Raw genomic sequence first — 24,583 nt, forward strand, 5'->3', positions numbered from 1 at the left:
AGCTGGGTCTGAACAGTAATCAAGTATTCCCCTGCAGCATCCCTCTTAAAGGGATAGTTGCTCAAAGAATACAGCTGTTGTACGGTTAATGCCAGCCCACCCATTGTAAATTTGGGAGAGGGGAGAAGGGAAAGCTCTCAGCCTTGTATTAGACTAGATTCACAGTGAGGAAGTGCATGATATGTAAGAGCAATACACAGTATATTCCCCCACTGCTCAGGCTTAGAGGACTTCACAAGCTCATCCAACAGCCCTTCAAACTCCCAGAACCAGATCCACAATTCCTAAACACACAGCACAAAAGTAGCAGTTCAGATTAGTTTATTTTTACAAAAGAACGCTAAAATAGTGACCATTCTCTTCACATGGTCAAACAATCTGTGGCACACAAACCCCAGCAGGGGAACACCCATAAGACAACCAGGATTAGAACAGATGGAGATGCATCCCTACTGAGTTTAGAAAGGTGTTTTTTTTTTTTTTTTTTTAGTGAACCCTAAGCAGCCCTCCCTATTCCCACTGCCACATGACTGCCTCTTTCCCAGCCAAATGGAAGGAGGAGCTTGTAGGGCTGAGTCAAACACTGGTTCCTCATTAAACTGCACAGGCATGGAGATGGGGATTCCCACACCCTGGCTACAGACAAATCCCAATAGCAATGAGCCCCCCATGAGTTCAAAAAAGCAAGCTTGCTCTCTTTCTTAGGGACAGCAGCATGTACTACATAATGAGCGCGATCGCCTGCGTATCATTATTCAAATACTCTTTCTTTCGCTGGCTGCAGAGTTCAGTTGAGTAGCTTCTTCCGTGAATAGGTCCTGCTAAGGGGCCGCCTCCGGGAGCCTGCACTGGAGAATGGAGACACTTCTTGATCTGTAATGCTTTGAAAGACATCCAGCTCATCTTCTAGAGAGGGCAGAAAGAGTTAGCGAAAATCTACCCCTTTCAGGTTTACAGCTCAGCACCTGCCTCAGGAAACCCACTATCAGTAAACTCCCATTTCCCTTCAAATCATTTTAGCCCCAAGCTAGTTCCCCACCCTCCCAAGCAAACGTAGCTCAGTTTTACCTCAGAGTTCTAAGGCCAAACTCCTTAGCAACAGAAGCCCGCTAGGCACAGACACAGCAAATCCTCCAGCTTTTCCCTGCACACCCCTTTCCTGGGTACAGACAGCAAGTTCCCTGCCCCCTTTCTGGGTACAGAGCCTGTGCTCTTTCCATCTCATTTAATTGCAGGCAGATCACAGGTCTAGTGTCTATTTGAGTGCAAGGCTTTATGAAATGACAGGTAAAGGTTACCCTTGGCACGCTTCTTCCGAGATGGTGTTTGTCCCTGGTAGAGCAGCGGGGACTGGGTCAGTGCTCGAAGACTACTAGCGGAGAGGGAGCCCTTCACTGGTGGAGTTGAACCTGGAAAAGCACAATGAGTTGTGAAACTGCAGCATTCCTGCCAAGGCTCTGGTTACTGCAGCACACTGGTGTGGCACAATGAAAATTTTCAAGTAAGTCAAGAGCTGGCTTTTACGCTGCCCTATGTCTTCAACAACTGCTGGTTTGAGATGGTCAGAGGAAACTGAGAAGTCTATGAAGGAGTCGGAGACAATTGGGATATGCACATGCAAATGATTTTACTAAAGTGATCCGCAGAGAATATAAGAACAACCATAATAGGTCAGACCAATAGCTCATCTAATCCAGTATCCTGTCTTCTGACAGGCCAGTGCCAGATGCTTCAGAGGGATTCAACAGAACAGGGTAATTACTGAGTGATCTATCCCCATCATCCAGGCCCAGCTTCTGGTAGTCAGAGATTTAGGGACACCCAGAGCATGCGGTTGTGTCCCTGACCCTCTTGGCTAATGGCCATTGAGGGACCTACACTCCATGGACTTATCCATTTTTCTTTTGAAGCCAGTTATACTTTTGGCTTTCACAATATTCCTGCCAACAAGTTCCATAGGAGCTCTGTGCATTGTGTGAAAAAGTACTTCCTTGTGTTTGTTTTAAAACTGCTGCCTATTAATTTCACTGGGTGACCCCTGGTTCTTATGTGAAGAAATAAGCAACACTTCCCTTTTCCCTTAAACTAAGCTTTTGAGTTAACAGAATACCCAGGAAGAATTGTCAGTTTGTAACTTTTAGTACTTATTGTTTCAGGCTGTCTGCAGACTCAGACACTGCATCAGTTACTCTAGCATCACAGTTAAGGGGCTCTTTGCAACCATAAGGAATAGAAACAATTCTTAAACAACATCTTAAGTTGTAGAACAAGGGATGGATTCCAAGGACATGAAATCCATAGGGTCTTGCTTACAATACTATGACTGCCAACCCCCTTAATAAAATGAATTGTAATTTCCAAGCCTGTTGCTGACTTGGCGTTACTGCTGGCAAGACATGTGCATATAATTGCACGTCTTATCCGAGTGTGCAGTTGCCATGTCTGCAACTGAAAATAAAACTGCAAGTGCTAAGGGCCAGTTGTCGACATGGCCATCTGCACACAGTTGTGGTGCTTGCATGTACAATACATACGTTCTTAGATGTGCTTACTTCAGAAAAAAACAACCTCTTAAAATGAGTTAAAGAGTGCAATGCATAATACTGAAAAAGGGTGAGTGGAAATAAAGCTATTGGTACCAGAGAAGGCAAGCCTAGGGGTGAGAAGCATAGAATCATACTCCATAGCCCACGAACCCATGCAGCATTCTTCCAGGTGTCTAATATATTGTTCAATTTAATTTAAAGTGTCCAAGGCCTGAGGCTATTACACCCCAGCCTAATACATACGTCAGGGAGATTCTCCAATCATATGCAGCTTACATTCCTCCCATTCCATTACTCCTACCCCAAATTACAACTCTCCTATCATGGGTTTTAATATCCTTTCACTATGTTAAGAATAGGGACAGGGATGTGACTCCATAATCATTTTAGCCCTTAATCCCTCCCTTTAAGAGCTTCCAGCTGCCAGTCAGTTTTTCCTTTTCTCTGATCTCTCTCCAATTTGTCAATATTCTGTTAATAAAAGTTTCCCACAACAGAGGCAAATATTCTGATGCTGCAGAGCTACCTACCCAGTCCGTGACATGACTGCATATACACCCCAATCAACACTGGTCTTTTTAGCTGCAATATGGCATTATGAGTCATGTAATTTGCTATCCATTCTCACCCTTCCATCTCATTCCAATGGATCTGCCTTTCATATTTCTTCTTCTGCATGTTCCCAGCTGCATCTCACTTTGTTTCCAAATTCCCAAATTAGCATCTCTGCATTTCAGTAGGGTGACACTTGACAATGGATTACCTGAAGCACTGAAGACATCGTCATCCCCTATGGAACTTTGTGGCCCAGGAGTTCTGTTTGAAGACAAGGTGGTTCTACCAGGAGGCATTGTGGATATCCTCCTTTTGCTTGTGCTGCTCTCATCTGTGGAAGAGCTGATCAGATCCAGGTAGTCTCTAGTTGTGCAAGACCTCTTAGCCTCTCCTTTGGTTTCCTCCTCTGGGGACAGGAGATCAAAGGCCCGCTTCCTGGATTTCAGGCCAAAAGTCCCTGAGCAAGCACCCTCATCAGCTCGGGGCTCAGTGTCGCTGGAAGGTGACTGGTCCTGAAGCCTGTAAACCCCTTCCAGTTCAAAGTCAGCCAGCCGCAGAGCTTTGCTGCTGATGCACTGGTCAGAAATTGTTCCTCCTTCTTCACTTGCTGACACATTCCCTGTACATTCTGCATGCTTCTCACATCGACCACAGCCACCATTGGCATTGCTGTTTGCTGCTTTTTTTCTCCGTGGCCAGTCCTTGATGGCATCGGGGGTATTCTTCCCTTTGTGCTTTGGAGACGGTGTCCAGGGAACTCCAGCATCCACATGAGATGGGGAGGTGGTGTTAGAGGAACAGCTAGTTGGGGTGTATGACTGGCAAATGTAGGTCTGCCCTCCACCCTTCCCAGGCGTACTGTGGGAAGAGCGACAGCAGGACGGTGAAACACAAGCAGCTGCTAGTTTTCCTGGGTGTCTAGCACACCAGGCCACAGCAAGTTCACTAAAGGGACTTTCCTCTCCACTGAGTTTGCTGGTCTTCAGTTGTGACTGTACTTCCATGGCTGAGCTAGAACCAACCCTCTTAATGCGAAGCTTAGGCAGGCCAGAAGCTTGCATCTCAAGTTCAACCTCATAAGTTGGTGGACTAGCAGAGGCCAACTTATAATGACTTTTAGGAGTAGAAAACTTTGCTGGAAGTTCAGGATTCCCTAGTCGTGCTGCAGCCTCCCGCTGCATTCTGTCTGGCGTGCAGCGCAATGAGTAGACAGGAGAGGCAGACTTTGAGGTAGCAGGCAAAGCATTCAGAACGTCAGATCGGGAGGGTTTCTTAACAGTAAACGTCTTTGACTCTTTAGGCTCTTCTGATGGCAAAACTCTAGATTCTGAGGCATCACTCTTTCTGCCGTCTAAAGAGGAGGAATCTAAGTGCTCACACTCACTCACAACATCTGAGATCTGCACATGTCCTTCAGGAGACAGTTGCTTTTCCAAACTCTGATCCTTTCTTGGGGAGGAGCCCTGAGCATCTATACGCACTAGTTCACTTCTCTCTAACATGTGGACACTTTCAGAAGCCTTGGGCTCATGAATCAGAGAGCTTTGTGCAGGAAGCCTAGCATTACCATTACTATGATGTTTCTGCTTATTTCTAGAAGACTTTGAGAGCGAAAGAGCAGGATTTTCTTCTCCACGTTTGGTGTGCCCAGGTGCGCAGATAGGAGACCCTAGGGCTTTCCTTGGCGATGTGCCTGCGATGTTTTGAGATTTCAAAGGAGGTTTTTTAGGTGTATTAGACTCCCAGGCAAGGTATCTTGTTTTACTGTGAGGAGGAGAATCTATGGACAAAGTCTTTATGGAAGATTCAAAAGGAGAATTAAATGAAGACTGCGTTTTCAAAGTGGCTTGGGCTTCTGGAGATAAAGCAGCAGCCACTCCACCCACTGGACTCAAAGATTTTGGAGCTGCACATCTAACCTTCCTGGGAGTTGCTTCCATGGGCTGAGACACTGACTCTAAATGGAAATTTGGCTGTGGATTTCTCTGAATCTCCACGTGGAGAGTCTGCCTCCGAATAGAAGCTGGAGATGGTGTTTTCTGGGAGGATCTCAAGGAGCGTCTTTGAGTTTGTGGGTCCGAGATAGATTTTTCATTGGTAGTACAAAGCAATTGTGCTGCTGTATATGAAGCAGTTGCTGGACTGGAATCTTTTAGAGGTGACCTAAACACATCATCAAGCACTTCATTTCCAGCCTGCTTTTCTGGAGTCAGTAACCCCACCTCCTTGTAAGGAGAGGATAATCTCACTGGAGAAGAATCTTTCTGAGGAGTTACTTGTGCTAAATGAGCCCTCTTCCTTTCATTAGGATCAGATGGTGGCTTCTCCTGTCTGGAAGGAGAGAAGTATCTTCCCAAACATTTAGCTGCAGTCTGCTTAGCAGCTGGACTTTTGCCAGGAGTCGTCTTCAGCGTTTTTGGTGTTCTGTGTGGAGTATGAGGGGATTTCCTTGGCATTCTACAGGCAGAGCTCAGGGGCTTCTGGGGAGTCTGAGGAAAGAGTAAGAACAGAACATACTTAATACTACTATGTAATGGCATCTTAAAACCCATTTCTGGTGATAAACATAGAAGCTGTTTGACTAGAGCCGCACAATTTAAATCACACACAAACAAAAGGAGCTATTTAAAGACGCACAAGTCTATGTAGTTGTAGCCATGTGGATCCCAGGATATTAGAGACACAAGATGGGTGAGGCACTCTTTTATTGGACCAACTTCTGTTGGTGAGTGAGACAAACTTTCAAGCCATACTGTGTCTTGTCTCTCTCACCAAAGAGAAGCTGGCCCAGTAAAAGATATTTCCTCACCCACCTTGTCTCTCCAAGTACATATAAGCAGAGGGGGAGAGAGTGGGAAGGTGTTTTCACCTGATAGGCAATTGGTTCCTCCAAGTCTGAGCTGTGTCTTGTTCTCCTTGTTCCAAGTGAATCCTTCAATTTAGGGCTGATCCCCTCAAGAACTGCTCCAAAGAGAAGCCTCTTGGGAGACGAGATGGTTGGGTTATCAGGATACTGTGGAATGCCTTCAAAAAGCATAATGCAATTAGATTGGCACCAAGCATTGACATGTAATTGGAATAGTTGTTCCTGGCACTCAGATGGTCAGAGACAATTAAAGGGCTACAGTATTGGCACCACTTGCTCTTTGCTGGCTACCCAAAGTTTCACATCCTGAGCTAATCATTACTGTTTTCTGTACTATCACAGGAAAATAACTAACACTAAACAGCTGTTACTAATAGCTGAACACACACGTGTGGAAAAAGTCCTCAAGGACAAAGCTGTTAGGATGAATAGCATGACTAAGTCCTGAACTGCTCAGTAGAATCAGTTTATAATCCTTCTGAAGAGTCCATCCAGCACTGCATTATGCTCCCACAGAGAAGACCTGGGTCTGGCAGCAGCTTTAGGACTCCTGCTGCTGACAGAGTTATGTTACGTTTAATGGGTAAGGCAGTTTCTTGGTTTGGGTCCGATTGTTTCTTGGCTGGCTGAATAATAAAGACCTTCCTTTTCTCATAGGAGAATGGAACTACAGTGGTTCCTAACACAGAGATTCCCCAATACAAAAATGCTATATTCTGCTGGCTATAATGTATGCCATCTGGCAGTTCTCACCACAACAAATGCCTCAGACCCTTAAGAGTTCTGTCTGTAGTGCCAACCAGAAAATGCTTCTGCACCAGAATCTGGCAGCTAGACTACCTATGGCAGTTAATGCCAGGTAAGTAACCCCAGTACCTGTTATGTCCTGCTTAACACAGGTCACTTCTCGCTGTACAAAATGTACTCGTTGCATACTCCGTGAGCTGGGCTGTGCGGTGGAGTAGAAAGAGCCCGAGTGTGTCCTATTCAGCGACAGCTGTCTGATGGGCGGACTTCTTCTTAAACCCACTTCTGAAAGTCAAGAGTAATACTATCAGTACTACTACTAATACTCTCTCAAAAAACACATGCCACTTCCAAAAGGAAGCTACAGCCGGCAGACAAGTGCCTCTGGAAGGGATCTCTCTGCAGCTATCCAACAATCATTTGTTCACTAACCCTACCTCAGGCAGGGAAGGAGCTAGTTTGTGGAACATTCGACAAAATCAGAAGATGAAAATGGTTAAAAGGAAACCCAACTCCCCAGCTTCAGTGGGGACTTCTAATACTACAACTTATGCTTCCTTCCAGTCCAAATTTCTTCATTGCAAAGACCCCCCCGCATCTAAACAGGTGCCTCATGGCTACATCTCCTCCCATTCATAATCATTCAACATTCTGTGGCATCTACAACAGTTGTTTATATAGAAAAGTAATATTAGGAAAATGTGTTTTTGGCTCCTTTGGATAATAAGAGTTTTGTCTTTCGACTAGTTAATCCCATTGTTGGTTTTTGCTCTTCATTTTGTCTCACCCCAAACCCACCTTGCTGTTCTGTTCCTTAGCTGGGGGCAAGACTGAGCAGCTGGCACCACGTGGTCTCCTAACTCTCTGTAGAACCTCAAACACTATGCTGTAGTATATTAGAGGAGAGAAACAAGGGTGTCCCAGCACAAGGCTAGGAGGTAATGTCTTTTAAATGTGGCTTCAGCGGTCCAACAGTCCCACAAGATTCCTGGCAAAAGTTGAGATGTTCCATAGCTGTGATATGGCCAGTTTGGAGAATTATGTTCTGCCTCCCTAAAGTTCTCATTCTTTCTTAAAAACTCTGTATAGTTCACTGTTGCCTTCCACTCCAGGGGTGGAATGTTCTCTATATATTGTAGTTTAGGGTCCTTGGGGATCATCCAGACTGAAGGGTGGTAACTTAGTATGAACTGCAGCAAGGTAAAAAAAAAAAAAAAAGGAAAGTGATCAGTCTGTATTAAATTAATACCTACCACTCATGGCTTTCTCTGGAGATTCTTCCACAATACTGATGTCAGAGCCAGGATTAGAACACCTTGGAGAAACAGTGAAAACGTTTCAGATTCCCCATAACACCATGCCTGGTTTGTGAGTAAACTAAACATTTGTTTTTCAGAGCTGCAGAGAGCACCATTTGCTAACAAAGGCCACATCAACAAGTTGCAAGGTAGTCTCAATGTGTGATTAGTAGGCATTGCCTCCCATCAAGAGATCAATCTGGCCACAGGATGTCTTTCCAGCTGTGGCACAAACAAGTAACAGACAGGAGAACAGGCCCAACTTCAGCTGAGATTTCCCTTTGTTCTCATTAGTAACTCACTCTATAAAACACACCACCAAACCAGCCTTTGTAGGGGAACCCTAAGAACTGGCACCCAACTTTGCCTGACGGGCACAATGGCAACTTGATGCAAGCATGAGAGATACACTTAATATGCATGATGAAGCAGGTGGTAGTTGTCCTCACTTAAATGCTGGGTTGTAGTCTCCTCAAATTGTCTTGCTGTATCCACACTGCTAAATTCCATAGTACTTGTTTGGTCTGACGTCCACATCTTGGCCACCCAGCACTTGGTTAAAAACATTTCAGAACTACCCAATATCATTCACTCACCGGCCTTTGATCTGTTTATGAAGCAGCCTCCTGGAGATCTGTTTGTGCAGCGGTGTCTCTGAGACTCTCTTGGTCAGTAGCTTGCGATGATCTGAAAGTGACGAAGCCACAATCAGACATTTAAAACAAGCCTGTGAGGTGACTTGGATAGGATTGAGGGAATGTGAAGATTTTAGAGCCTTATAGATCACATCTACATATTATTTAGTCTCTATTCAGGGCAGGTGGGCAATTGTACACTTCAGTTTGCACCATCAAAAAACAGCCACGCTGCTCTCATGGCACAACTCACACACAATATAAATTTTACAGTTAAAGGTGAGTTTTATATAAAATCTTGCAACTAGCAGGGCACACATCAGACATAAAAGTTTGTTACATCCCTTTGTTCCCTCGTGTATTAGACCTAATTTAAGTCCTTATCTTGCAAGTAGCCCAAATAACTAAACCTCTACCCTGATATAACGCGGTCCTTGGGAGCCAAAAAATCTTACCGCGTTATAGGTGAAACCGTGTTATATCGAACTTGCTTTGGCCTCGAGCATTTCCGTTACTGATAGTCACTTCCCGCCCCCAGACTGACCCCCAGAACCCCCAACCCATCCAACCCCCCAGCTCCTTGTCCCCGACTACCCCCTCCAGAGACCCCGTCCCTAACCACTCCTCCCAAGACCCCATCCCTTATCTAAGCCTCCCTGCTCCTTGTCCCCTGACCGCCACCTCCAGAGACCCCTCCCATCCCCAATCACCCCCAGAACCCCACTCCTACCCAAGCCCCGTTTCCTGTCCCCTGACTGCCCCAACCCCTATCCACACCCCCGCCCTCCTGACAGGCCCCCTGGGATTCTCACACCCTATCCAATGCCCCCGTTCCCCGTCCCCTGACTGACCTGCCCCCAGAACCTCTGAACCATCCAACCCCCCTGCTCCCTGTCCCCTGACCGTCCCCTAAGACCTTCTGCCCCTTATCCAACCCCTAAACCCCGGCCCGGGACCCTTAACATGCTGCTCAGAGAAGCGTGTCGGAGCCAGACACACTGATCTGCCGGAGCACGAGCCCCGCCTCCCCAGAGCGCTGCTTTACTGCGATATATCTGAATTTGTGTTATATCAGGTCACGTTATATTGGGGTAGAGGTGTACTTAAGTTGTTAGTGGCAGGAACCTTATCTTCCCATAGATCTGTAATGCACTGAGTACACCTACAGTGCGAAAGAAATAAGAGGTAGCATTAATATAAAAGGAAGGGATCTAAAGTTAAGCAGGTTTGTGCTTAACTTTCGTTGTATAATTATGGGACTTAATAGTATAGAAATACAGACACATGGGACTTCAGGGGATAGCCCTGCTATCTATTGAATTGAGTTTAGTGACAGATAAATGCACTGTACCCTCACAGACATCCACATTTTAATGGTCTGTATAAGGATTCAACAATCTCATTTTTCTTGTACCACAGCAGCAGACGCATAAAAAAAGATTAAAAGATCCAAGCTGCCTTCTGGACAGGAAGGTCTGTTATTTGCACAGACTCCATCCCTTTTATAGAGGCGTGAAGTCAATGAAAGTTGAATGTGATGTCTGAGTGCTAAGGGTTAAGGTACTCTTACATGGATGTTTTCTTTAAGGGTTTGTATGGGTAGTTTTTCACTTCAAGCAATCTTAACTGATTAACAGTTGCTTTCTTTGTGAGAAAATATTTAATTTACAGATGAAAACAGGTTTGGATTTAAATATTACCCTGCACCGTTTGCAACCCAATCACTGCAGCATTGAGCTAAAAATACCATCTCCATAATAGGAAGCAAATTCACTTTACAGGTAACAAGAGATGCCAGAAATTTTTGTTTTGTTTTGTTATGGAAGTGGGGGAAGTAAATGCAAGTTTCTCTTGCAGATCCCAGACACAGGCAATTGCGTAAGCTCATATCCCACCTCTACCATCCTCGTCAGAGCAGCTGCGTTTGCATCTCAGACCTTCCACAGCTGATACTGACTGGCTTCGAGGCATCTTCTTCAGGGACCTTTTTGATGGAGAAAGCATCTCTTCATTGAAGAGGTTCCGTCGCACTTTTGTCACCTCTGAAAGGACCAGAAATGGCAAAAACTGAATAGATGTACCACAAAGGTAATTCTCTCATGGGCACTGGAGGTAGGAAGAATGTAAATAGACCCAACACTGATGAAAGCAAATAACTTTTCAAAGGTGTGAAAAAGCCAAATAACTGAAGAGGTAGTTTGTACTGGTGAAAACAGTCACTATCCATGCCCTTCCCCAAACCCACCCTGGAGTTCTCTTATGAAGGTTTCTTTTTATTTACACTTGTCAGCTATTTAGGGTTCTCTTGACAGTAACCTACAGAAAGAGGCTAAGAAGGAGAAAGAAGGAAGGTCGAGTTCAAAGCACCAGAAGAATCACGATTAGGGCTATGGGAAATATCCACGACAGAGAATCTGAGCTGCAGCACAGGTGGTCGTGGGGTTTGTTACCTAACATTTTATAGAACACTTGAATTTTGAAACCGACATTAACAAGTTTCTAGTTGCAAAGATATCCTGAACATGACACTTCATGAGTATGAACTGCCCCTTCATCTCAATGGGGTGGTGACTGAAACCCAATGGTTGTTATATCAAATATCTTTGTGGTCCTCTGTGCATGAATCAGAGGCAAAAGGACAGAAGATGTAAGGAAAATGGCAGATCAAGGGAGACATGGAAGACTGACATTTTGTATATTTTTTGAGACTACACTGATTGAAATTAGTAATTTTTTATAAAATTATTCAGTAACTTACTCAACAGCCTATCAGCGTGTTGAGTGAATTAACTCATGAACCCCAATAGTTTTCCCCAAAATTTCCACAGACCATGGGAACATTTCCTGCAGATTTCCTGTCTCTTTATTTGTGGAACACTCCTGGTTCACTACAATGTACAATGAAATCAGCCGTGTGTGGAACCACTCAGTTTTCTATGGAGAAGCTAGTTGTCATACCTTGCACTGCCTCCTTCTGCACGGGAAGCAGCTGTTGGGCTTTTTCCGTGGCAGAATAAGAGAGAGAGTTTTCCTGAAATGAAGATGAAATAAGTGTTAAACTGCTAGTTTATACTTAAAATCATAAGTGTGAAACATTTAGACAAGTGTTTCAGTTCTCAAATTCTGCCTCACAATGATTTTGACCTTTGTGCAGCTGATACAGGGCACTCAATAGGCAAAGAGCACAATGCACCCACGTGTGATATCACAATGCTGCAGATACCCCACCCAATCCCCTAGGAAAGCTTTACCTTTCTGATGGGATTCTTGGGTAGTTGGGGAATTTCAATCTGGCGTAAATTCTGAGATGCTTCTGTCATGCTCCTGTGTCTGGCTAATGCATTATTCCTTTAGAAAGGATACAAGAAATGAAGATAGAATAAAGACAGACAAATGTAAGTACCATCTCTACTGATATCAGTTCTTATATGGAACATAACTTGAGTTTGTTTCTAGTGAGGCAAGTAGGTCATATTACAGACTTCATCTATATTAGGATTGCAAGCTCGTTGGGACAGGGACCTCATCTATACTGCAAGGAGCCTTTGGGTGTCTTGATAAAAGAGCTCCAACTATAATCCAAAGACAAGGCTGAAACTCAGTCCTTAATTCATTCAAAACCATATCACCTAGGCTCAGCCACTGCAATGAGTAATTCAGTCTCATCTTTAACTCTTCAGGTTCCTGAACAAATATATTGCACAGTGTGACTCCTCCACAGAATGGACTTGATATCTGTACAGATCAGTGACACTATTAAGACTGCAGGATATCCCAGAGCATACAAAACATTCAGCACACATGGAGTTAGATAGCAAATTCCTTGTTCGTGTGGGTTTCATTTAACTCCATTGTAGTCTAAAATCTGGTGGAGTTTGATTTGATTTCTTTTAAAAAATAAACAAATACTCCAACCTGGGGTATGGAACCCCTCCCAGAAGAGAAATTGGGCAACAGATCACAAAGACAGGATTCAAATTCATTTACCTGGCTAATCAATTTACACAATAGGCCATGATGTTCCCATGGAGCATGATTAAGTTGTTTAAAACTAGCATTAGTCATTAATCCAGATATAAAGAATGTAGTTTGACAAATTTTTAACTAAAATGTCTTCTGGGTTTAATTTATGTCAAGGGCCCAAGCCACAATTCTCTCTTACAAGCCCATCATGGCACAGTTCCATTTCCATGGACAAAACAACCATATTCCCAGAAGCATGGCACAGCTTTTAACGTAATTTAATGGATTTATGGCCTGAATAGCATGAACTAATTCATTAGATACTTACCAAGATCAGCCCTGGTTAGTTATCCAGCAACTGAGCTCACCATGATGGGGACTATAGATTAGATAGCTACTCAGTCACAGGGTTGTGAACAAAATAAAACCCTCCCCCTTAGGAAATACCTCCTCCTCTTTTTGGCAGATCTGGTGCGCAGCTCCTCCAATTGATCAGTCTCAGTGCTTAGGGAAGCTGTGCTGTGAGCTGGGACCGATGTCACAGATGGAGGAAGAGTTGGAGATCTACTATCCAGAGTCATCGAGTCATCACTGAAGAAGTCTGCAGGCAGAACAGATGCCAACTTCGGAGGAATCTGTGTACCCAGACTGTAGTAAAGACCACCAAGGGTCTTCGGTATGGAGTCCATATATCTAGAAGGTACCACCGGATAAACAATATAGGTAAGCTTGGCAGAATTCAAATTTTTATTTTTACTCTTGACACATATCAATGTTTATTTTTAACTATTTAAATTTTCACAATGGGGGAACTTTTGGGATGATCAGACAATTATTTAACCACCAATACTGAGATTCAAAAAGTTAAAGCTTTATAACTGCTGAACTGCAGCTTGTCAAAATAGCCTTAAATCAAATTTTAATAAGTTCTCAAGCAGCCTTTTTATTGCTTTGTCTGTCTATCTGTAAATTTCAGTTAGCATTGGTATACATATTTCTCATCAATGTGTGTGTGTGTGTGGGGGGGGGGGAATCGACATTTACTGGGGGGGGGGGAAAATAATCTAACCCTTCCAAGCCTAAATACATGTCAAACATACAATAGGTAGCAAGAGCCACAAAATCCACCCGTGAGATTTCACTTCTAACTTTTGTACCTATGCCTTTACATGACTTAAAATTCTACTCGTCCTAAGCAAGTAACGGTTTTTGATGCGCAAGTAAAATATCATGTGTCTTTTCTTTAACAATAAGCATAAAGTATGGCAAGTGGATTGTATCTGAGCTAGTACATTTTCGTGACAGTTTTACAAAGCTACCTGAAATCAATGCTCAAAGTTTGCCATTTACCTATGACAGGTACCTAACCAAGCCTATATTCCAGTGATAACATTTAATATTTAATCATCACCATAAAGCACTTACGATACTAAGACTTCCTCAAGAAACTTCGTAAGGTACCCTGGGTCTTCAGTGAGACACAAAATGCGCAGCATATCGGTCATCTGTAAGAGAAGATCAGATGGGGAGGAAATGTCACAGATCAACCACTCCAAGACCAGCCTTATGGTGTGAGCAAAGAAAATTGGGCTGGGAAAGCTACATGTTCCAGGTCAACATTTCCATTCCCATCTAGAAGCCCAGCCCTATTTACTTGCCTCCTCCACCAGTTGCTCCATTTCATCTGTTCTGCTCTGTAGCGAGGGACACTGCAGACACATCTCAAGGCGCAGAAATACCTGAAGCTGACACCTACACAGAAACAGTAATTTATTGCCATTCTTTCTAGTCAAACAGTCACATTCATGTTACTGCTCACTGACTAGAGCTTTCAAAGGTTGGGGGGGGGGGATTATTAATACAAAATTCATTTGGTTAGTTTTCTTTCCTTGAAAGGAGTGACATGCTCTCTTAAACACTGTATCTCGCTGTAGTAAAGCTTTCACTGCAGTGGATATTCACTCACTTTGATACAGAAATTATCCCAGAAGATTTGCCCATAGAAATACATCTCTAGTTGTATTGCAAAGTGACCTCTAAAATAGCTAATCAAAACTGCAGTGCTTTTTAAGTTGCAGTAAATAGAATATTGTGCATCATACTCTCTGACTTTGGTTTCCTTGTTAGGATTGACATCATACTGTTGTCGGAGAGTTTTGCTGGTCTTCAGGAGATGACTTCGGACTCTGTCCAGACAAGCCACCTGTAAATACACAGAAACATAGCACGGGGCTCCAAGGTACTTTTTCCCTCATCATGCAGCAAGTTCTCATTCTAACTTGTTCAATACTATGGAAAACAACTCAATAAAAAAATCCAGGTTTTGAAGCTGGTAAAAGTAGTACAAGAATGTACAATAAGGAGTAATGGGATGAAAATAAGCAGGGAAAATTTAGACTATCAGGAAAAACTGCCCAAGACACAGATCAGTTAGACCACTGGTTCTCAACCTATTTACCATTGTGGGCTGCATATGCAGCTCGCTGTGTGATGTGGACCTCAGCCACAAAATATATATACTACCTGTATAGCCCTGAGGAAGTTATATGGGTCACAGCTATGTGCTGATTGGGCCGTAGGTTGAGAATAGTAGACCATAGAATAATTTCTCAACAGAAATGGCAGACATTTTAGTGGAAAGGGATTTAAAAAAAAAAAAAAAAACACCCGACAATCCTGCACTGGCCTCTGGCAGAGGAAGAACTAAATGTGACATAATAGGCCGTTTCCATCTCTGTCTATGAATAATCTGGTGTGTCTGAAAGGAAACCAATTCAGTATTATTGCAGTTCATCCATATGTGTGGTCTTATCTGTAGTAAAATGTAGCTAATGTAAGCACTCAGGAGGCAGGAAAGTGTGCAGACATGGATCTGGTTTTGACTGGAGGACCCTCAAAAGAACTTTGGAATTTTGTATCTTCCACACTATTCCTCCCTTCAATTATTTGTGAACCAACCAATTTTTTATTTCTAAATAGCCTTATGAACCCACAACTCTCCAGCTGTTGCTTCAAATATGAACTCAAATACATTTTCTTTTGAATCAGCACCAAATGAGTTTTTAGTTTACAAACGATTTTCCAGAGAACTCCATGGCAGTACATTTCTTATAACTGTCTGATTCTTGTATAAATGAACCAGTTCAGGCAGAAGAGCTAAGGTTTGTGTGTGTGCGCCTGAACTGGCTCATTTACACACACACACACACACACACACACACACACACAATGAAATAATTCTAAAATGTAGTGAGTTTTTCTTTAATCCCGTACTTCAGCAGTGATCCCGGCATGTAATTTTAACCAAACACCCACATCTCTAGAGTTAAGAGCCTGGAGACAGTTTTACATAGATCTTTATCCACATGTGGCATTAACTGGAAAGACCTGTGTCACTGAAAGCACAGCCTCAGCATATGCATTTGTCCACAGATTTGCCTACCTCTCTTTCTTTGGCATCTTTTGGTTTCAGAAAGCTTTTAATGGCTGTGACCATATTCCGTGCACACACAAACGTCAGAAATTCTCCATTAACCACAGCCTCTCGGTAATTTGCAGTTAAATGGGAAAGCATCTCCTCTTCAGTTTTGAAATCTGCAAGGTAAGCAGAGCAAACTAACTATAAGCAAGAAGTAATGAATGGGCAGATACAGCTGTCCTCTCCAATAACCAGGCCCACGTAACAGAGTGGGGTTGTAACAGCAGTTCTTTTGCAACATGATGGCCAGGCCAACAGAAGATTTACAAAAGAAGTCCTCAGGAATCCTCAACTCAGACCCAAGGCAGGTGAACCGATAAAGCTCTCAGTCCCTCTCAGACCAAAACAGGCTTCCAGACTACCTCTAATATGCAGTAACAGACACCAAGCCCTGGCGGCAGCAAGGCCCTGAAAGACCTACTGTCTGGAATGGCAGGCGCTATGCTAGCCTCCCCACATGCACACAGGACTATTCCTATACAGGATAGCAGTAAAAAGCTATAGTACTTATAGCTGACACGGCCTTCACTTCCAAATTATGAAAACAAAAGCCAATACCATCAGATTAAAATGAAATCCTGCCTGGGCTCCTGGGGCTTTAGCTTCAGTGCCACCCTGTCAAATCCCTCCTCAAAATCCCAAGAGGGAGGATAGGAATAGATCAACACCAGCTTCACATGGCCCTTTCCTTGCCACAGAATAAAGGCTAATACAAGAAAGCCCCACATATCATGGGCATAACTATTTCCACCTACACCTAGATACTTGGACATCTTTATTTCCTTCTGTATACAGTCTCACATTGCTTTCAATTATTTTGCAACTAGGAGTAACTAACCGCATCCTATGCTACAATTATGCAGTCCAATAGGTCAGTATAAAGGTCTAGAAAGCAAACCTCAGAGGGAAAGAACTTCACCCCCACTGGCATGAAGAGAGAGAATCTCAAGAGAGTGCCCCAAACCTGTATCTGCTGCCACGCCACTTTACCTAATTGCTCTGCTCTGCCCCGTCACAAACACCAGAGCCAATAAACCTTTCTGACATGTACCTAAGGAGATTTTCAGCACTCTTCGATTTTCTTCCAGTTTATCATCTGATCTCCGTAACAGCTTCTGGGGTACCTTCTCACCAGCTGCTGGTGGCACTCCATCTGGCTGAAACTTTTGAGCCTTTACATTCAGCCTTGCTACATTCAACATTTGTAGGGAGCGGGACATGGTCTTCATCTTCTGCCTGACTGGAGTCCGGGGGACCCCCCCTGTAGGATCACAAAAGGTTAAATTCTCATCGGGCACAGAGGAGTTGGAATTCAGACAGAGTGATCACAAGATACCATCCGGCAGAACACTGGCACCACAAGACAGGCTAGATGCTACATCGTTAAAATAAATTTTTGGTTGTTTAAAATGTAAATTTCAATACAGCAATGTTAGCTTCCCTCGGCACAGCGGTGGGGCAATAAGAATTCAGAATGTGAGGAAAAGACTCAGGCTGGTGGTTCTGTCTGTTTCACTAGGCTCAGCCTCCTTTTTGAAGAATGGATCTCCAGCTCACCTAGGAAAGAATAGAGACTGCTAACTGTTTTCAGTTAGCTAGCCACAGTATGATCTTGGAACGTACGCAACACACGTACCCAACGTAATCGTAATGTATAGATACGCTGCTCTCAAACAGTTATTCCGGGCACCTGGCCTTTGCTTAGTGCTTTCTACAAGAGAAATGGTACTAGAGGGGCAACCCCATGAGTAATTGAAAAGGAGCCAAGGGTAAGTAGCTTCATCTTAGAGTAAGGACGAGAGTACCATGTTACACAAGGGGGAGAATGTTAGAGCAAGCTCAGCTTCCTGTTGTCCAACAGACAACAGTTGTATCCTGGACTAAAAACCTGGCTGGAAGCCAAACTGTTTTTAGCTCAGAACATGGTTTTTTACCAGCTTAACAAAAGGTTTCCCCAATCTGTTGTTTCAAAATGGGCTCTCAAATTGAGGGGGGGGGGAATGGCTTAAAAAATTCTTTAAAGGTTCTGTCATTCCTGCCTCCCTCTTCTCAGCCTCTTTCTCCTTAAGCGTCAGGCTCATGTCTTCTGAATAATTTCAATACATTTTTGTTTATCAACAGTGAAGGATGGATAATATAAATCCAGATATATGAGTTATGGTGGGGACAAGTGCCCAGCTGGCTTGTAAACAGGGAAATACAGTTTTTTAATTTTAAAAAGCAAACCCCAATTTCAGTGCTTTTGGGCATTTTCTCCTAATTTTTAATGTACATTTTAGAGATTTTCTGCTTCAGTGAAGAGAGAATGATGATTAAGTGGTATATTTGTTGCAGGCAAGCAGCTTGAAAATCCTGAGTACAGAGTCTAATTAGAGTAGAGGGTTTATAATACAGAGTATAGAAATCTGCATATTAACTGAAATGTCCCTGAGAAATAGCTATACAGGGATTATGTGATTCAGATGCTCCCAGAGTGGAGCTGCTTAACTGGGTAAAAACCCTAGTTCTGCATTAGAGACTAAAGCATCCTTCCCTATGTCAGAAAGGATTCAATTTCTGTAATATGAGGCAGCTTCTTATTTATATAATTCCCCCACTATATCCCAGCTAGGTAAACTTTCCCTGAAAATGTAGGGGATTAGCAGCCCAAGACATTCATAAAGTATCCCTGAATTATTATACTGAAATGTCTAAGGCTTAAATATTGTGAGAAGAAAGCTGGTTAAAATGTTTTCTTAATTTTTTTAAAATAAGAACAAAGTGGATAAGATGTGATGTCATGTTAGTTGTGGGCAAAAAGATGAGAAGTCCAGAAAGCAATAGGCAACTAAAGTGCAGAGATTTGCATATTGCATGGTTATTGAAAATGGGTTTGTCAATAACTGTACAGCTGTGCTTGGGTCCAGCTGGGGCTCAGAGTTCATTTTATGCATAAAGCTACATTGCCACCATCAGAGGCAACTCAGAACTGTGCCTTTGCTCAGGGAAGGTCAGGGGTTCAAATTTCAGGTTACCAAGAATGTTGCTGCAAAATGCCAAAGACTATAGGATGATGGGAATGCTCAGCATTCACGCAATCCTAGTCTAGACATACGTCTTTTTTTGTGGTCCGTTGGTTCAGCCGTGGCAGATGCTTCACTAGATTTTCTCTTGTAGAACTCAGACAGACAGTGTGTCAGCTCCATTTCAGGCTGGGAGGCCTCTTCCTTCTCAGTAGCAGAAACAGCCTGCAGCAGCCTGTACAAAAATCAAAGCAATTAAAAATAGATATCAGCAGAAGCAGGGAACGAGAGGAATTCCTTACTCCCACTGCAGGTTGCCCACTCACCCTCATCTCAGGAAAGTTCAGCCTGATCCCCTGCACAGTACCTGCTAGAGAACCCCTACTTTCTCCAAACCCCTTGCTCTCAAAACTTTGCCTAGAGTTTGTGTGCTGGCACAGAGAAAAAGGAAAATATTTTCAGTTTATGCTAAGGAGGGGACACTCAGGAAAAAAAATAAGAATTCCTCTTGTATAATAGACATGTCACTGACCAATGCCAAGAACACAGTTTCAGTAATCTAATCACATCCCGACCCTCAATAAGTATTTTTGCATGTTTCACACAGCAAGCCCTTTAGGAGGATTTCACTATAATCAGTCTACATTTATGGGGCACCAGTAAACATAAATAGGAACAAAGTTCCTTATTAATGAGCCAATTGACTTCACTGTATTGCGCTGGATTATACTAAATCTTAAGGGGTGCAGTCTGCAGTATCTCAGTCTCATTTTGGTGTCCTAGAAATACCCATCATCACCGCACCAAAGGACATAGATCTAGTTCAGGGGTTCTCAAACCTCATTGAGCTGTGACTCCTTTCTGACAACAAAAATTACTACATGACCTCAGGAGGGGGAACCGAAGTCTAAGCCTGACGGAGCCCTTGGGCAGGGGCAGGGCAAAGCCAGAGCGCTTCAGCCCCAGTCAGGATCCTGTAACCTGAGCCCCACCGCCTAGCACTGAAGCCCTCAGGCTTCAGCTTTGGCCTTGGCCTCAGGCAGTGGGGCTCAGGCTTCAGTTTCAACTCCAGGCCCAGCAAGTCTAAGACAGCCCTGATGACCCCATTAAAATGGGTTCACGACCCACTTTGGGGTCCCAAACCACAGTTTGAGAACAGCTGGTATAGTTTTTAGAACAAGGGAGCATTAGTCAGGATTCCAGCCCTGGTTCTTACTCCTCTGTAAAGCAGGTACAGTAACATCTACCTATTTAACAAGCATTGCAAGTATTAGATAATTATGTAGAGTTTAGAGACTAGTTAAAGAAGTGTAAGTGACATTTCCTGGTCTAAAGTAAAAACGTCCAAATGATATTCAGGGATAGGTGAAAGAGAATTACCTGAATGATTCCATTAAATCTGAACTTGCTCCACAGATGTTCGATAAAGGGTACCACCCTTCAACTACGGCAGGATTCCAGCCACCTGTGCGAAACAGTTCTTGCTGGACCCACTCTGGGACTGAAGGCTCTTCTGGACAGAAAGGCAAAAGTTAGAATGAAACTAAGAATATTTCAAGTCGCCTCAGCACTCCCAAAGCCCCAAACGCTTCTACTACCTGTCACGTGTCACCGAGCCTTACCAATAAGCATAGTAAAGCAAATGCTCAGTCAACACCACTTACCACCCACCACAATAGCCTGGCGTCCAGCAAACTTGGACCCTGGCAGATAGCCAGAGGGAGCAAGTTCCAAAGCCAGAGACGCTCCACTAGAAACACCAATTTTCAATCTCTAAGAATTCAGACCTAGGGACTATCAAAAGGAGATTCATTTTGCATTCTACACACTTACCAGAACTAGCTAGATCATCTCTGATTGACATATCAACTTGACTCAATACACTGCTCACAACTTCTGGGAGATGAAAGGCATAGTCCTTGGAAGAACTCTCAGTCACAGCTCCTTGGAGGAGACATCTCTGAACTTCAGCAGCCTTTTCAGTGCAGAATAGGGTAAGGACTGCAACAGTGTCAGAGAGTGGGGATAAAATTGCAGTGCAGGGGGACCAAACTTCAGATGCAGACACTTCAGCAATCTATGTGAAGGGGAAAGACATCTAGGTTATCTAAAAATACTAAATACTAAACAGCCTTCAAACGGCAGAAGAAGCAGCTCAAAACTAAGTTAGAGACCGATTTTTTTTTAAAGTTTCTAATTTTAGAACAAAAAATGAGTTTGTGAAGCAGACTATCATAATATTTATCAAATCACTAAGATAGCCTTCATCACTGTAATACGAGTGCCTGCTATTTCTTTGCAGTTTCTAGGGAGGGTAGTAACTAAGTACAGGAAGGAATATTTACCATGTGTAGTTTTTCAGTAATTAGCCTTCTTACAAGCTGTTGAAACAACGTGTCTTGTTCTGATTGTCCTGCCTGGGAGCTCTGCAGTATCCAGCTCTCAGTGAGGAAGTTGTCAGCCTTCACCAAATTCCAGTCTGTCAAGGTGCCTTTCAGGAAGATGCTGACTGGACTCTGGAAGTGTCTCTGGTTCATGGCTATAGGCTCCAAAATCACTGCACATCTCCACTGCTTCTCTACTCCTATTCAAGGTGAAAAAACAAACAATGGATGAAGGAACAGAAGACTCAGCAGCAAGTGTAAAAAAGCTCATGGATTAGGCAGGCAGTGGCTCTGTGGTAAGTATGCTATGGGACCACAGGGAAGATCTGAGCTTTTGTGGTCCTGAGCACAAGGGCTGAGAGTACTGTGGAGACAGCAAACTAAGCTCATGTTGGAGAAAAACAAGCATTGCATATCACTTGGAAAGCTACACCCTGCAAGCTGATCTAATCAGCTTTGAAGGAGGTCTCCCATTCAGCTCTCTTTGGCCAAAGGAAAGCTAAGGGAAAGTGGTGCAGATTAAAGAGAGGAACCCACACACATGCATGTGCACAAGGCTCTGCAATAGAGGTATAGGTACTTCAGAAGGTCTCAAAATCAGGCTCCTGTCCATTACTTATCTGTATTCATTCAGAAACAGCACAACAGAGGCCAACAGTTATATTTAGGCTGGGCAGAATTCAATTTGTATTTTTTATAATATCAACAGATATTAGTTTATTTTAAAGCATTTTTATTTTTTTATTAATTTAAGTTTTCACAATGAGGAAAATTATGGGGGGTGTCAAACAATAGAGGAAGTCAGACACTAATTATTTAATGGCAGACACAAATTCAAAAAGTTAAAGCTTTATAACCGATAATACAGTTAATCAACATTGCAAATATACACTGTTATTATCCTTAAATCAAACTCTAATAAGTTCTCAAGAAGCATTTTTTGTATTTCGTCTATCAGTAAATTTTGATTATTATCGATGGAAATATTATTTCTTTGGTTTGTGTGTATATGGTGAAACTGACATTCACCCATAAAAACATAATCCTTCCAAGCCTAGTTATGTTGGCTCACACATGAGTGGCCCCTTTGGAGTTTGTTCAGGGCACTGTCTTTCTATTTTATTGTCATCATTTGAGATCTCCTTAAATAACTGGAATCCTCTACATGTGCTTTTAGCAAGAGGAAACATCACGGCTCTGGTCTCTAACACAGAATCCATTATTAAGTAAAACCTGGCCACCCCTTCTATTACCATGCTTGCCGAGGAATAATGCTCCTTCCTGCCGCGGGAACGATGCTTGGAATACAGAAGGCTTAGACAGTAGACAGTTCAAGGTTGAAGCAAAGGGCAGGATTGTGGTCCATGGCACAAACTGTGGCTTAGAAGAGCTGGACTCTCTACAAAAGAGCGGGGCTTCCTCTGTTCTGTGGTGACTCAAACCCTGAATTAAGGTCTCGGATGGCAAAATGATGCCCCCCACCAGACAGATCAGTTGAAAGATTGTCCAGTACCCAGCATGATCTGGAGACTCTAGCACCTGAAATGAAACAAGGAAACAAGTTAGTACTGGCAATAAGATGATCACTATCAGGAAATTTAAATAGTTGTCATTTAGAGAAAATGGTGCAAGAGAATGTCTAAGGTGGTACTGGGGTGAGGGATGGCCTATTTGTCTTTTTTCTTCTTAAATATAGCTTCCTGCATCCTTAATTTTTATGCACAATTATATTTGGCACTTCAATACAGCAGGGTTCGTCAAATGCTTTATAATCATTATCTAGCAAATCCTCACAACCACCCTGCAAGGAAGGTATTATCATTCCGATTTAACAAGGTAAGGCCACAGTTTTCAAGCTTGGATGCCTGAATTTAGGCACCCGCGTATTTAAACACCTGCAGGCAGTTTATTAAAGCACCTGCACTCCCACTTAAGTCAATGGATGAGACATCCCACAAATAAGCACTTTGGCATGGTTCCCCATCTTCCAATGTACCTAAATCTGAACAAAGGTAACTGCCATTCCAGTCATGGGCCTCAGCTGAGCGGGGATGCCCATTAGCTATTAAGCAGATAATTCTACTTATTTCATTTGTAATGAAAGTCACCTTCCACCAAAAGGTTAGACTATAAAGTCACCTAACATCAACCTGTGCAGTTGGATAACTGGTAGAGGGTGGTACACTACCACTGGTCTTAAATACTCTACTGCATTCTCTCTCATTACCTTGGACCATTCAGCAGTGTCTACCCAATACAGAGTGATTTTCTGGCCTGTAATCATCTCCTGGACTCTCTTGGGTAAGAGTTTCTCTGCCAGCTCTTGAGAAGAGGGCAAATCACAGCATGAATGGACATCACTTCCAGACACAAACTGCAGTAGCTCCCTCTGAGAATGAGGGCAGGGAGAGAAAAGAAAGATGGCATTCACAAAGCCCTCAGAGGGCATATGGTTCTCAAGTGGCTCATCCGGGGCCACAATCAACCTGCTCTTCTGGCTCCTCAAGAATGGTTTGGCTGGTGAGGTGATCTCAGGTCGATCCCACTGGTAATCCAGTAGTGTTTCCTTCAGCACATTCTGGGTGAGGGTGGCTCTCGGCACTGGGCCAGGTAAGTGAGATTTGTGGTTCTGCACCCCAAACCTGGACTCCAGTTCTTCCTCAAAGTCTTCCCAGCTGCGGGGCCCAAGCTCACAGAAATCACCCACGCGGGCGGCTCTGCCTCGGGCGCCCAATGAGTCAAAGAACTTGAAACCCCATCGGACCTTGGCCAGGCCAAACCTGCAGCCCAAGTAGTTCAGAATCCTCAGGCAGCCCAGCTGGAGCTGGTTCTTCTGCAGAGAGCTGGCCACATCCAGTAGAAAAACCACATTGTGGGAACAGGTCATGTTGCCACTGAAGGAGTTATCCAATCACAAAGCACCTCAGGCGGCAACCCCCCTTCCCTGCACACACCCTGCTTCTCCCTCCAACACACGCACCTGCTGCCCCCTTCAAGTTAGCCCCTCACATGGACAGAGACTGCCCCCCCAGCTAGTCCCCCCCCACGCACACACCCTGCTGCCCCCCCAGCTAGTCCCCCCCCACGCACACACCCTGCTGCCCCCCCA

General features: G+C 43.6%; 1 protein-coding gene and 1 long non-coding RNA gene across 9 annotated transcripts; one reads left to right on the forward strand and one right to left on the reverse strand.

Moving 5' to 3' along the window:
• Window positions 1–304: 304 nt before the first annotated feature.
• TICRR (TOPBP1 interacting checkpoint and replication regulator) lies at window positions 305–24,547 on the reverse strand. 3 transcript variants are annotated; one of them, XM_038417956.2, is made up of 22 exons: window positions 23,702–24,547; window positions 22,728–23,013; window positions 21,436–21,674; window positions 20,924–21,167; window positions 20,471–20,603; window positions 19,183–19,325; window positions 17,140–17,349; window positions 16,053–16,204; window positions 14,713–14,813; window positions 14,269–14,362; window positions 14,036–14,115; window positions 13,058–13,303; window positions 11,899–11,995; window positions 11,606–11,678; window positions 10,543–10,689; window positions 8,609–8,699; window positions 7,968–8,029; window positions 6,844–6,999; window positions 5,971–6,125; window positions 3,310–5,590; window positions 1,299–1,409; window positions 305–906 (listed from the first exon to the last, which is right to left on the reverse strand). In XM_038417956.2, the coding sequence occupies exons 1-22, from the start codon at window positions 24,359–24,361 to the stop codon at window positions 788–790; spliced, it is 5,880 nt and encodes a 1,959-aa protein (XP_038273884.1). In that variant the 5' UTR covers window positions 24,362–24,547; the 3' UTR covers window positions 305–787. The 3 variants fall into 3 exon arrangements, 2 of the variants coding, with proteins under 2 accessions (XP_038273884.1, XP_043349216.1); XM_043493281.1 differs by having other exon boundaries at window positions 20,471–20,600; window positions 23,702–24,508; XR_006274543.1 differs by lacking the exon at window positions 305–906 and adding an exon at window positions 1,048–1,154 and having other exon boundaries at window positions 1,186–1,409; window positions 23,702–24,509.
• LOC119862054 lies at window positions 1,383–20,634 on the forward strand. Of its 6 annotated transcripts, XR_006274549.1 has the most exons (9): window positions 6,994–8,746; window positions 10,067–10,120; window positions 10,505–10,735; window positions 12,002–12,042; window positions 13,077–13,333; window positions 13,970–14,375; window positions 14,738–14,849; window positions 16,083–16,211; window positions 17,177–18,103. It is a non-coding gene; the product is annotated as an uncharacterized LOC119862054 (long non-coding RNA). The 6 variants fall into 6 exon arrangements; XR_006274547.1 differs by lacking the exons at window positions 6,994–8,746; window positions 12,002–12,042 and adding an exon at window positions 1,383–1,501 and having other exon boundaries at window positions 12,328–13,333; XR_006274544.1 differs by lacking the exon at window positions 12,002–12,042 and having other exon boundaries at window positions 12,328–13,333.
• Window positions 24,548–24,583: the final 36 nt, after the last annotated feature.

This window comes from Dermochelys coriacea, chromosome 10 (genome assembly GCF_009764565.3).
Source record: "Dermochelys coriacea isolate rDerCor1 chromosome 10, rDerCor1.pri.v4, whole genome shotgun sequence".
Lineage (NCBI taxonomy): Eukaryota > Metazoa > Chordata > Testudines > Dermochelyidae > Dermochelys > Dermochelys coriacea.